The sequence below is a fragment of the Filobasidium floriforme genome, assembly GCF_021052385.1.
Source record: "Filobasidium floriforme strain CBS 6241 chromosome Unknown HD553scaffold_25, whole genome shotgun sequence".
In the NCBI taxonomy this organism is placed as follows: Eukaryota; Fungi; Basidiomycota; class Tremellomycetes; order Filobasidiales; family Filobasidiaceae; genus Filobasidium; species Filobasidium floriforme.
Window position 1 is genome coordinate 544,454 of NW_025763646.1, and position 10,883 is coordinate 555,336.

A 10,883-nucleotide genomic window follows, 5' to 3' on the forward strand; every position below is an offset into this window, starting at 1 on the left:
AGGCCGACGTTAATTTACCCGAACAAGAGCGATCTCTCTCACACAAAACAATCACAAAAAGAAGGACTAAGAAGACTTTCCGGAGAGTAGGTTATAGGATAGAAGAACAGGATCGACGATGGATACGTTTTCTCGCATGTCGCATCTCGCACCTCTCGCATGTCGAAGTAGTAAGAAAGCGAGATACGAGTGCTGAAACTCTGGGGCTACCACCGCGCTCGTCCTCATCCTCAATCCCTTTCCCTATCCCTATCCTCATCCCCCTCCGGCATTGTAACCGTAACCATGTCGATCTCGATCCGTATCTCCTGCACTCTTCCGTCCGGTCCGTTCAAAATCGCAGCCCGGATCGGGTTATAACCCCCGATTCAAGAGGAAGCACGAGGATGGTGGACGTTGTCCAGGCTTCAAGGGCTTGTTTTGCGATGGCGATGGCGATTGCGATTGTTGTTGTTGTTAATGGGCGTGGCGAAGAAGGGATTTCCAGGGAAAGGTGTTTGAGTTTGATACGGGGGGGTGGGTGTAGTGTTGGAGGTTTCGAGGTTTCGAGGTTTCGAAGAAGACGAGGCCGACGAAGAAGGAAAAAGCCGACGAAGAATAGTCGAACAAGAAAAGTCGAAAAAGGTAAAGGTACAGGTACAGGGTAAAAGGATATCGAGGTCCACGGTCGAGGTTCGAGGTTGGCGATCCCGATTCCAAGGTTCTCGTTTCACATTACATGACCACGCAGCACGAGTTTTGCTACGAGGTAGACACGTTCGCAAGTGAAAAGTGCAACAAGAAAGGAAGGGGTTGATGCTCAGAGTCAGCTTGCCGTCCGGTCGTTATAATCCTGCTTTTTGTTCCCTCCTCGCCAACGCCAACCCCCGTATACTCAAACGCAACATCCTCAACCCTCGCCTTCTGCCCGCCTCGCCCCGCTGCGCTCGCCACTCACCTTCTTGGCAGTCCGATAAAACATCTTGCTCTGATTACTCAACGCGTTACTCCTCTCGACCAAGTTGTCAATCTTCTCCCCCCGCTCGAGGACGGATTCGATGGTCTTGTGGAGCACGATCTTGGTCTCGTCGAGCTCTTTTTGGACCTTCATGATCGTATCCGCTTGGGTGGGGTCTTGGTACTTGGTCAGGTATTGTTGGAGGGTGGCTTCGAGTTTACCTTTTTGGGCCGGAGATAGGCCGCCCGAGGCCGCCATAGACGGGTTACTTCCACCGGCGATGGAAGAGGAGCCGGGAGTAGGGAGTTGAGAGACGAGCGAGGATTGTTCGTCCAAGATCTTGGTGATCAGCGTGAAAGCCGGTCGGTAAGGGTATTCCAGGTCGGTGATCATCACGCATGCTAAACCTGTTTTACCGGGTGCGGAGGGGGTCCGGAAGACGTGTGCTTTGTAAGAGTTTTCTTCGACGGAAGAGGGGGTGTTGGGGGAGGTCCTTTCGGCGACGGTCTGCGGCGGTTTTGAAAGGTGAGGTTGAAGAAGGGGATGGGGTTTGTGGTGTGGCGAGCGTGTGATGTGAACATGAAAGAAGATCCGATGGAAAGACGAAAAGACGATCCTCAAATCAGCTCTCGACTCCCTACACCCTCTGCTCGGACGTGTTTCCCGTGACTGACCTTGGTGAAAAACCCCATAAACTCTCCCACGCTGCCTCGTTGATAAAAGCTAAAGCTGCTGAGGTCGTTGACTTGGCAGAGGACGGTCGAGGTGGCGGGCGTGGCCGAGTTGATGGAGAGGAGGGAGATGGAGTAGACCTTCATGGTGGTGGCGATAGCGTGTGCGGGGTGGATGTGCTATGTGTGTGTGTGAGAGTGTATGTGTGTATAAGGTGAGGAGATTGTTCAGGAGGTTGATGTTGTCGCGAATCCATCAACATCATCATCATTACATTATCGTGCACAACATCCTCCTCGTCATCGACGTCATCAACGGGTCGTCGACCCACACATTAAATTGATAAGTACGAGGACCAGTGCGATGACGTGTCATCTCAACCAAGTGATCCCCCCCGTAAGATAATAATCAATTCCCTCGCTCGCTCTCCTCCGAAATTCATCTCTCTACAAAAGTTGAAGCGACAACATCCTACGATACTGCTCTAGCAACGACGATCGAAATCAGGACAACCTCAAGCCCAGCGACGATGGCACGCCCACCCACATCGGTAGACTTTTCTGACGAATCAGACCCGGACTCTAACGAGCAGGTCTTCCCGGATAAGACGGAGATGGCACGTCTCAAACGAAGGTCACGGGCAGACCAGGATCAGGACCAGGATGGGCAGCCGGTATCATCGACAATATCAGTACCGACAATGACGACGGCGAGACCTGTGCCCAAGAAACGCAAAATCACTTCGGGGGCGAATACGGGATTGACGCCCGAGGAAAGGGAAAAGATGAAGAGGACGTCGGAGAGGCTGAAAAATGATGCGCAGAGGTTGCCTGTCAATGAAGGTGAGCCTGGTCTGATCGACATTTCCTATCCTGCCCCACGGCACGGTCCTTGGTTTTGTGTCGGTGTTGGGGGACGAGACTGGGACTGGGACGTCGAATAATAATCCCTAAGGTCGTATCGATGCTTGTGCTGATACCTGCGTTTTTTTCTGATATCTAACACTACACCTTTTCTCTATCCTATATCCTCGTGGAATCTCGTTTTTTCAACCTTCGATTCCGAATTTCAATTTTCGACGCTCGTCAACCCTCATCTCTCATCTTATCGTCACATTCGATGTCCCCAATCTGATCCCTGAACCCGACCCCGCCTCTGGATCTCAATCTGAACTTGGATCTCAATCCGAATCTGGTTGAATATCGATATCGATAGCCAAGGACGCCCTAGTCCAACATATTCTGGATAACGAGACCGTCGTCGTAAGTCCACCCGTTCCCACCTCTCCTCCTTTTGCTCTCTCTCCCGCTTCCTCCTTTCCATTGCATTTCATGCTTGGATTTCTGGTTCTTCGGCCGCATGCGAATGGCGCATGTTCGAGAGGCCGAGATGGCTAACGCTTGCTTGGAACTCTGTGTGATATCGTTTTGTGGGATGGGATGTCATGGGATGCGATGTGACGTGATGGGATGGTCTAGGTCATGGCCGAGACGGGATCTGGGAAATCGACACGTGAGTCCCTCGTCCTTGTCCGACTCTGTTTTTCGATGGGCACTCTTTGGTCCGATTGTTCTTCGGGGGCTCTTTCCGATTTTACTTCCCACTTTGCACTTTGCACTCTGCACTTTGCACTTTCCGTTCTCGTTCGCAATCTCTTCCTCGGTCGGCTCTTCTTTTGCGGCTTCCCCATACAATCTCTCTTTCTTGAGGATCGATCCTCGCGTGAAGAAGGATCATAAGCTGACTCGATGCGTTGCGATCCGTCATATCGTGATTGACCTCGGAATACGATATATAGAAATCCCGCAATTACTCTACTCTCACCCGGCTTCGGTGGCTTATTTCCGGGAACGAGGACAGCCGACCTTCAATAATACCGCCTCTTCTGCTTCTAAATCTCAATCTCAATCTCAACCACCCCGCCTAACCCTCCGTCCCCCGAGTCCTGGCCCGATAAGCATAGCCATAACTCAACCACGTCGATTACCCTGCGTCTCGTTGGCTAACCGGGTGGCCGAGGAGATGGGCGTCAGGCTGGGGGACGAGGTCGGGTATGCCGTCAGGTTTGAGAGTAAGGAGAGGGTTCCCGCGCATGGCTATGGGGGTGGGAAAGAAGGTGGGAAGGGTAAAGAGAGGGGGGTTACGAAGGTCAGGTTTTGTACGGAGGGGGTGTTGTTACGGTGAGTCTGCGTTGTCCGTGTCTTTTTGTCGCTTTCGCAAGGCTCGATCTGGGGTCCGTGTGAAAAGCCGGGGGACATGGAGAGAATCGGTCGGCCTCGCTGCAACCCCTCTTGAATCTTATCAAACCGACGAAGCGACCTCGAGCTGACCTGGAGTCTTCAACTTTTGCCCCGCACAGAGAACTGTCCAATCACGCGTCTTCCTCGTCGTCGTCGAAACGGAAACGCGGGGATGACGAGGATTCGTTGGAGACGGCTACTCCGTCTGGGACGGCCTCGTCCTTCGGGTCCGGTTCTGGGTCTGGGTCTGGGTCTGGTGCCGGTGCCGGTGCCGATGGCAAATCGTCCTCGCCCTCAGCCTCGACGTCGACGCCGGACGAAGCTTCCCGTCTGCTCCTCCGCTACGACGTCATCATCATCGACGAAGCGCATGAACGGACGTTGAATACGGATTTCTTGTTGGGGAGTTTGAAGCGGATCCAGGCAGAGCGGAGAGAGTTGACCAGGCGATTGCGTCGGCGTGGGCGGGGCGGCAAGCAGGATGAAGATCGAGATGGGCAAGGTAGCGGGGACGAGGTGCAGACGGTGACAACGAATCCGGCGACGTATAGAGGGTTCGAGATGAGAGAGTTGAAGCTGGTCGTGATGAGCGCCACGATCGATGCGGAAAAGTTTTCCAGCTTTTTCAACAGGCGAGTCCGGTTCGGTCGTCTCTTTGCGTTGACGATCTTCGGGACTGATCCTGACGACCGGAAAACCTCCCTCTATTCACTTTGACAGCGCTCCGATCCTCTATATCAAAGGTCGAACGTACCCGGTCGTCATTCACCACGCCCAAGCTGATCCGGGACCGGACAAGGTCCAGGCGGCTCTCCGGCAATGTCTGAAGATTCACCTCGATCTGCCTCCAGGGGATGTCTTGGTGTTTATGCCAGGTGAGATCGAGTTCAAGCTCGCACAGGTCGCTCATTTGTTCAGAGCTGACCAAGGCCGACGTTGGCGGAAACTCTAGGCCAGGAAGAGATCGATAGTCTGGTCAAGAGCCTGGAACAATGCAACAAGCAGCTCCCACCCGGGATCGACGAGGTCAGTACGGGAAGCGCCGAAAAACAACGGGGCCAACGCATTCTCCCACGCTGACACCTTGTAACAACCCCGCAGATCCTCGCCGCCCCTCTCTATCGAAACCTCTCCGACGTCAAACAACGTCAAGTCTTCAACACTACCCCGAACCACAAGCGCAAGATCGTTGTCTCGACCAACATTGCCGAGACGGGGTTGACCATACCCAAGATCGTCTACGTCGTCGACTCGGGGTTGCAAAAGGAGAAGAACGTCGTGCCATTGAGCAAGGGAGGGAGTGAGTCTGGCCAGCATGGCCGCCGAGGCGGGTAGAGACATGTAGTTGACAGTCTTGTGTTTGTTTCGCGAACACAGCGGTCTCGGCGTTGCAAAGTCTACCGTGTAGTCGCGCTGCGGCGAAACAGCGAGCGGGTCGTGCGGGTCGTACCGTGAGTCCGCGGTCATTCGCCTCGGGAACGATCACTTTGCTGACGTAGCGTACGTTCTCCGTCCCTTCGGTAGGCCGCCGGCGTATGTTACCGACTCTACACCAAACTCGACTACGAGATGCGGCCGCAAGAGACGAGTCCCGAGATCCAGCGAGCCGACCTGGCCTCGGCCTTGCTGCAGCTCATGGCCTGGGGTCAGAAGCCGCTCGAATTTGACTATCTCGATCAGCCCGAACGGTTCAGTTGTGGGTGTTCTGGTCCCGGTTGAGGTCGAGATCTTTTGCGCTCGGCTGACTTTGCTCCCCTGCCGTTCCCCTGCAGTGATATCGTCGCTACGCCAACTTATGCAGCTCGAGGCCATCCCTGTCGGGGCCTCGTTCACCATCACTCCGGTCGGCCGACAGATGCTGCACTTTCCCATCAACCCGCTCCTCGCCAAGGTCCTCATCGCGTCGTTCAAACTCGGATGCACGAGCGAGGTCGTCGACATTATCGCCTTGCGCGAGGCTGGCAATCCGATCCTCGAATCCTACTCGACACGTGAACAGGCCGACAAGACGAGGAGGGCGTTTGTGCATCGGGACGGGGACCACATGACGGGGATGAACGTCTTGAGGGCGTTCCTCGAAGTGCTCGAACAGGCTCGCAAGGAGAATCCACAGGCGGCTGCCGGCGACAAGCCCGTCCGCAAGGCCGTCACCGATTGGTGCAACGAACACTCGCTCAGTTTCCGGGTGTTGAACGAGGCCAGGCTGCTTCGTACCCAGTTGCAACAGCTCGTCAAGTCTACAGGGCAGGACCCCAAAGTCTCGGCTGGCGAGGATTCGAGCCGGGTCATGCAGTGTCTCTCCAAGGGGTTGTACATGAACGCCGCGCGATTGCAGCCGGATGGACTCAGCTACCAGCCCGTCCTCAACCGGATATCAGACAAGGTGAGTCGAGGCGAGTCCCACCAGCGTGCTCGATTGGCTGAACACCGCGCGTCACCTTCAGGACGGCCTCAAGATTCACCCTTCCTCGGTGCTGGTCGGTAAAAAGGTGCCCACCATTGTCTACGACGAGATTGTAAGCAGATCGTGTGCCACTCCAATACTCTCACCTGTCCGCCTGACGTCTACGCCTCGGATTCCTCCTGCAGGCCCTGACGACCAACTACTATGCCCACAACGTATCGGCCATCGAAGAGGCTTGGCTTTCGGACATCCCTGGTCTGAGCGACACGTCGATACAGTCGGTCAAGCAGAGCTTCGAGGGCAAGGCGGATGTCGTAATGGAATAGACTCGGGGCCGCTCTATGTACAACGCTTGTCCTTGTCTATCACACTCTATGCCATGTCCACGTCCTCGCCGGCCTCTTCGTCGTCGACTTCGACCACGATGCCAGCCTTTTCCAGCAGGGGGATGAGCTCTTGTACATGTGCGAGGATACCTTGGTCGGGATGTTCCTGACTTTCGTGAAGCTGCGTGCGAGTCCGTGCCCTGTCAGCCCGCACGTCCATGAGCCCAACCTGCCGTCTCTCGACTCACCGAAGCACACTCCATGAAACTGCTCAAGGCCTCGGTCCAACACTCGTTCTTGCTCGGCAACGTCTCCTCTTCGGGCAACTTTTCCTTGGCTCCCTCTTCATCCCCAGCCTCGATAGCTTCGCCTCGACAGTACCACGCCCATCCTTCCAGGTAACAACCTTCCACCTCGAGCTCGTCCTCTCGCCTGACGGAATCGTTGACCCGGAGCGCTTGGACGTATTGGTGGTGCTCGAGCAAGAGACGGGTCAAGAGGTGTCGAGTGGGGATCGAAGGCAGGTCCCGGACGACAGGGTTCGAGTCGGCTTCATCCGCCATCCTATCTTGGCCCGTAGTGTCGCTGGTCTCCGTGTTTGTAGAGGTGACGGCCGCCTCGCCCTCGTCCTCGGCCTTGTCTATCCGGTCGATGACGTCCATGACCAACCGTGAGACTTGGAGGATGACCTGTTTGGCTTCGTCCGCCTTGGATTGGGACATCCGGATGGATGAGAGGGTGAGGAGGGCGTCGATGTCGTTCGGGTCGATCGACAGGGCTCGGGCGATAAGGGTGTCGCATTCGGACGAGGCTTGGGGTTCGAAGCTGGCGACGATGAATGCAATAACAATGAGCTGGGTGGTCTTCCTGACAGTAACAGTCATCGAGACGGGGTTCTCGGTACTGACCACAAGTCCGACATCCAGATTTCGATCATCGCGACGAGCGCGGTGATGCACTCTTTCATCAACTCTTCCTTGGTCACATCGACGTCGACATCGGCATCGGCGTCCTCCTCCTCCATTCCAGAACCGCGTGTAGAGAAGGCCTCGATCTTGCTTTCGAGCAGCTTGATGGCCGATTCGTAGAGCTGTAACGCTTCTTGCGGTGTCGGTGCCGTCTGGGCTAGGTAGAGGTAGGTGGACGGAGCCGGGTCTTGGACGTGAGGGGGTAGTAGTCCCGTCAGGTGCTAGACAGACGCACAAGCACGTTAGCTCTTTGCCCGTGCACCAAGCATAATGTTTCGTATACTGTGTCGTGGACTCACCTCTCGTCCCTTTTCGACGTCCCCACCCTCGATCTCGGCGATCCCGAGGATCTCCTTGGCTTCCCTGTTCGCCGGTTCGATGTCGAGTGCGAGAGCGAGACTGTTGATAGCCTGTTCAAAGTTGGATTGTCCGAGGTATGCATGGGCTTGTGCTATGGCGGCCAGAGATGTGAGCCGTCATATCGAGTTCGAGGAGCGACGACCTGTCCTTACCTATCAGGTCGGTCGCGGTAGGTTGTTCCGCTTTTGACGTGGAAGCTCGAGAGCTGGCTCCGGTCTTGTTCTTGGATGATCTCGTCTTGCCCATGGCTGCGTTCGAAGAGGGTTGGAGAGTTGTCTTGATTGTACGGGAAGAGGTCAGACTTGGATGCATATGCACCATATAGAGACATTTTGAGAGCGACTTTAGGAGGAAACCGAAGGTGTTCATCGCCACCTATCCCTGGCGCGCGTGAAAGATTGACAATCGCTCGGGTTCACAATTTTTCTCTGCCTTACTAAGCTAAGAGACGCGCCCACGCCCGTTCGCGCGAATGTTTGAGCGAATGTTTGAGCGATCGAGCAGAAGGTACTCTGTTCTTAACTCGGTCACACATCACATCACACGCATTACTAATTGATAATTAGCCGTCTAGTGTATAGTATTAATCAATTGAGTAAGTGATTAGTACCTTACTAACTCATTACTTTGTTTAGTAAGTAATTACTAGCTTATTAACCTTATATCACATTCGACTTGCTCCCTCTCTCTCTCTCTCTCTCTCTCAAAGATCAAGTCGCCAGTTGCCAATATCATTCATAGTCTCTTAGCCTGACCTCCTCTCGTTCTCATCAATCACATATACTAACAGAATCATGGTCTTTCCACACCCATGTCAGTTCACATGATCAACCTCCCTTATCCAATCAGTACAACTCTCCTAGACACCATCTTGTTGTAAGGCGAACATGTCCCCGCGAACAATTCCGGCGACCGCGAACGTCCTGGTCGCCCGCGAACACTTAGTGTTCGCCGTTCGCGAGTATCCTTTACCATGTTTTCAAGTCAGCCCAGTCATCCCTTGTGCTGCAATATTTTGACTGTGCCATTCGAGAGAGAATCATACATGCATAATTTCGGCATATTGGACATCAAGCTACACGATACAGGACCTCTTTAAACAATTCAAACGCATTATAATACTCCGTATCAATACTCTCGATCTCCCTTACTCTTCGTCGTTGAACCCCTCTTCCTTCTCCCGGATCCTCCTAGCCCAGTCGGCCGAAATCTCACTCGTGTAGTCGAAGAACTCGTAAGCCAAACGCTTCCACTCCGCTTCTTGGGGATCAAGGTTTGGCGTTATCGCCATCTCTACACCCATCCTACCCGGATACACCTGCATGTAGAGACCGACGGTACCGGTTGTCCTTGCTGCGTCGATCAACTTGTCGTGAATGGCGTCGCGAATATCTCCCGCTTTCTTCGACCGGGCGTCCGAGGCCTGTTTCTTCGTGGCACAGGACTTCTTATCACTCGCTTTTGAAGGCAAGATCAAGGTTGGGTCTACCCAATCGTCGTCCTGGCCCCACTCCAGCGCGACCTTGCTCTTGCTGGACGAGCGGTATTGGTCGTTCGACTTGACGAAGAAATTGACGTCTTGAGCCGGCCCGATCTGGTGAGTCCAAGCGACTCCCGCTCCTGGCCTTCCCGCGGTCTTCTTGTCCCCAAGCTTCTTCACGCAGGATCCGCCTTCTTCCCAGGCGTCCGCATCGTCAGAATCGCCCGAGTCGCCGTTATCGCCTTTTTCAGAGTCGGCGTAGTCAGAGTCATCGGACTCTTCCCTATCCTTGGGCAACCCGGCCGAAAGCACGCCCGCACTGTTCTTGCTCGTACGGGGTTTTGCCGGGCTGCTCTCCTTCGATCCGGGAGTCCTTGATTTGGACTTCGCAGCGACCTCCTCGTCCACGTTCTTCTCGGGGGGCTCGTCAGCTCCTCCTCCGTTGTTGTTGTTGTTGGACTCGTCAGTCCCTTCTCCCCCTCGTCCGGTATTCCCGTCGTCCCCGGCGTCTTCTCCTGTAGCAGCGTCCGCGTCAGGCCCAGGACCATCCCCAATATCGAGATCCATGTCCGCAACATCCACTGCCGGGTCGGGTATCTCGAAAAGATCTACTACCTCGCGAACAGCACGCTCTTCGCTTAGACTCCTCTCGGTGAAACCTGCGGGCCGCGAATAGGCAAATGGCACATTCCGCGGTACCAATGCTGCTCCACCGGGTAGATCGAGATGAAGACCGAAGATCAACCCACGCATTCGCAACATCTTGTCCGTCCCGGGCTTGGTCCACTCGTTCAACCACGAAAGAGCGAAATTCCTACGCAACGTAAATCGCCTTTCCCATGTTTGACGAGTGATCATTTGTCGCTCGAGTAGGTCCATGTCGGCAAAGAACCCTATAAGATGTGTATTCGTAAGTCAGTAATCTGTTAATCATGGAAGTTATCGAAGACGCTTTTACTTACCAGACCAAACGGGCCTACTGAAAGACCCCAAACGTTCGCGTACGAGTTGCTCCTTGACCGACCGAGGCATGTACAGTACGACACCTTCGGAGAGCTCCCGCAACACATCGCTGGCATGACCAAGAGGCGTTCCCAACCACTCGAGGTTCACAACGGGGATGATTTCTGGCTGAACCCCAGGCTCAGACGCCCACATCTCCGCCGCACTCTGAACGAGGTCCTTCCACCGCGAACGAGCCTCCGGCAGTAAGACACAGTCCCGCAACTTTCTCAAAGCAGTCTGAACAGTCATCAGACTTGTTCGACGCAGCAGTTGGAGGATGGGTATCCACTCCCGAGTCGAAAACGCCGCCGGTCCGATCAGTTCCCGCAAGAACTCGAGTTCCCCCATCAGCGAAGAGTCCGATCGCCAGTCGTCACGGGAGACAAACACTTCAAGAATCACGCCCGCGATCGTTGCGATCATAGCCACAGACGCTCCTTCCATCCAGTTTTCTCCCATGAAAACCATACGTCGCCAACCGACAGCCCGGA

General features: G+C 54.7%; 4 protein-coding genes across 4 annotated transcripts; 1 reads left to right on the plus strand and 3 right to left on the minus strand.

The window, feature by feature from the left end:
• Window positions 1-562: 562 nt before the first annotated feature.
• Window positions 563-1,863, minus strand: HD553DRAFT_135866 (putative vesicle membrane protein). The gene is made up of 3 exons (XM_046176631.1): window positions 1,612-1,863; window positions 938-1,444; window positions 563-741 (listed from the first exon to the last, which is right to left on the minus strand). The coding sequence occupies exons 1-3, from the start codon at window positions 1,753-1,755 to the stop codon at window positions 715-717; spliced, it is 678 nt and encodes a 225-aa protein (XP_046033431.1). The 5' UTR covers window positions 1,756-1,863; the 3' UTR covers window positions 563-714.
• A 217-nt stretch (window positions 1,864-2,080) lies between these two features.
• HD553DRAFT_318846 (putative ATP-dependent RNA helicase prh1) lies at window positions 2,081-6,604 on the plus strand. Its single transcript, XM_046180938.1, has 13 exons — window positions 2,081-2,451; window positions 2,825-2,871; window positions 3,088-3,121; window positions 3,408-3,789; window positions 3,969-4,481; window positions 4,570-4,724; window positions 4,802-4,875; window positions 4,951-5,149; window positions 5,227-5,300; window positions 5,374-5,545; window positions 5,622-6,232; window positions 6,294-6,365; window positions 6,439-6,604. Exons 1-13 carry the CDS (start codon window positions 2,139-2,141, stop codon window positions 6,577-6,579), a joined length of 2,787 nt encoding a protein of 928 aa, XP_046033432.1. The 5' UTR covers window positions 2,081-2,138; the 3' UTR covers window positions 6,580-6,604.
• A 21-nt stretch (window positions 6,605-6,625) lies between these two features.
• Window positions 6,626-8,153, minus strand: HD553DRAFT_345742 (uncharacterized protein; the record flags this gene model as incomplete). Its single annotated transcript, XM_046183124.1, has 5 exons — window positions 6,626-6,760; window positions 6,828-7,404; window positions 7,488-7,768; window positions 7,847-7,998; window positions 8,060-8,153. 5 exons carry the CDS (start codon window positions 8,151-8,153, stop codon window positions 6,626-6,628), a joined length of 1,239 nt encoding a protein of 412 aa, XP_046033433.1.
• A 901-nt stretch (window positions 8,154-9,054) lies between these two features.
• Window positions 9,055-10,860, minus strand: HD553DRAFT_326619 (uncharacterized protein; the record flags this gene model as incomplete). The annotated part of the gene is made up of 2 exons (XM_046181722.1): window positions 9,055-10,280; window positions 10,350-10,860. 2 exons carry the CDS (start codon window positions 10,858-10,860, stop codon window positions 9,055-9,057), a joined length of 1,737 nt encoding a protein of 578 aa, XP_046033434.1.
• Window positions 10,861-10,883: the final 23 nt, after the last annotated feature.

Coding starts and splice junctions, on each gene's coding strand:
- HD553DRAFT_318846 (XM_046180938.1), top strand. CDS start 2,139: ATGGCACGCCCACCCACATCGGTAGACTTTTCTGACGAATCAGACCCG. Junction 2,872..3,087: donor TGGATAACGAGACCGTCGTC/GTAAGTCCACCC, acceptor GGGATGGTCTAG/GTCATGGCCGAGACGGGATC. Junction 4,482..4,569: donor TTTTCCAGCTTTTTCAACAG/GCGAGTCCGGTT, acceptor TCACTTTGACAG/CGCTCCGATCCTCTATATCA.
- HD553DRAFT_135866 (XM_046176631.1), bottom strand. CDS start 1,755: ATGAAGGTCTACTCCATCTCCCTCCTCTCCATCAACTCGGCCACGCCC. Junction 1,445..1,611: donor TTATGGGGTTTTTCACCAAG/GTCAGTCACGGG, acceptor AAACCGCCGCAG/ACCGTCGCCGAAAGGACCTC. Junction 742..937: donor TTTATCGGACTGCCAAGAAG/GTGAGTGGCGAG, acceptor TCTACCTCGTAG/CAAAACTCGTGCTGCGTGGT.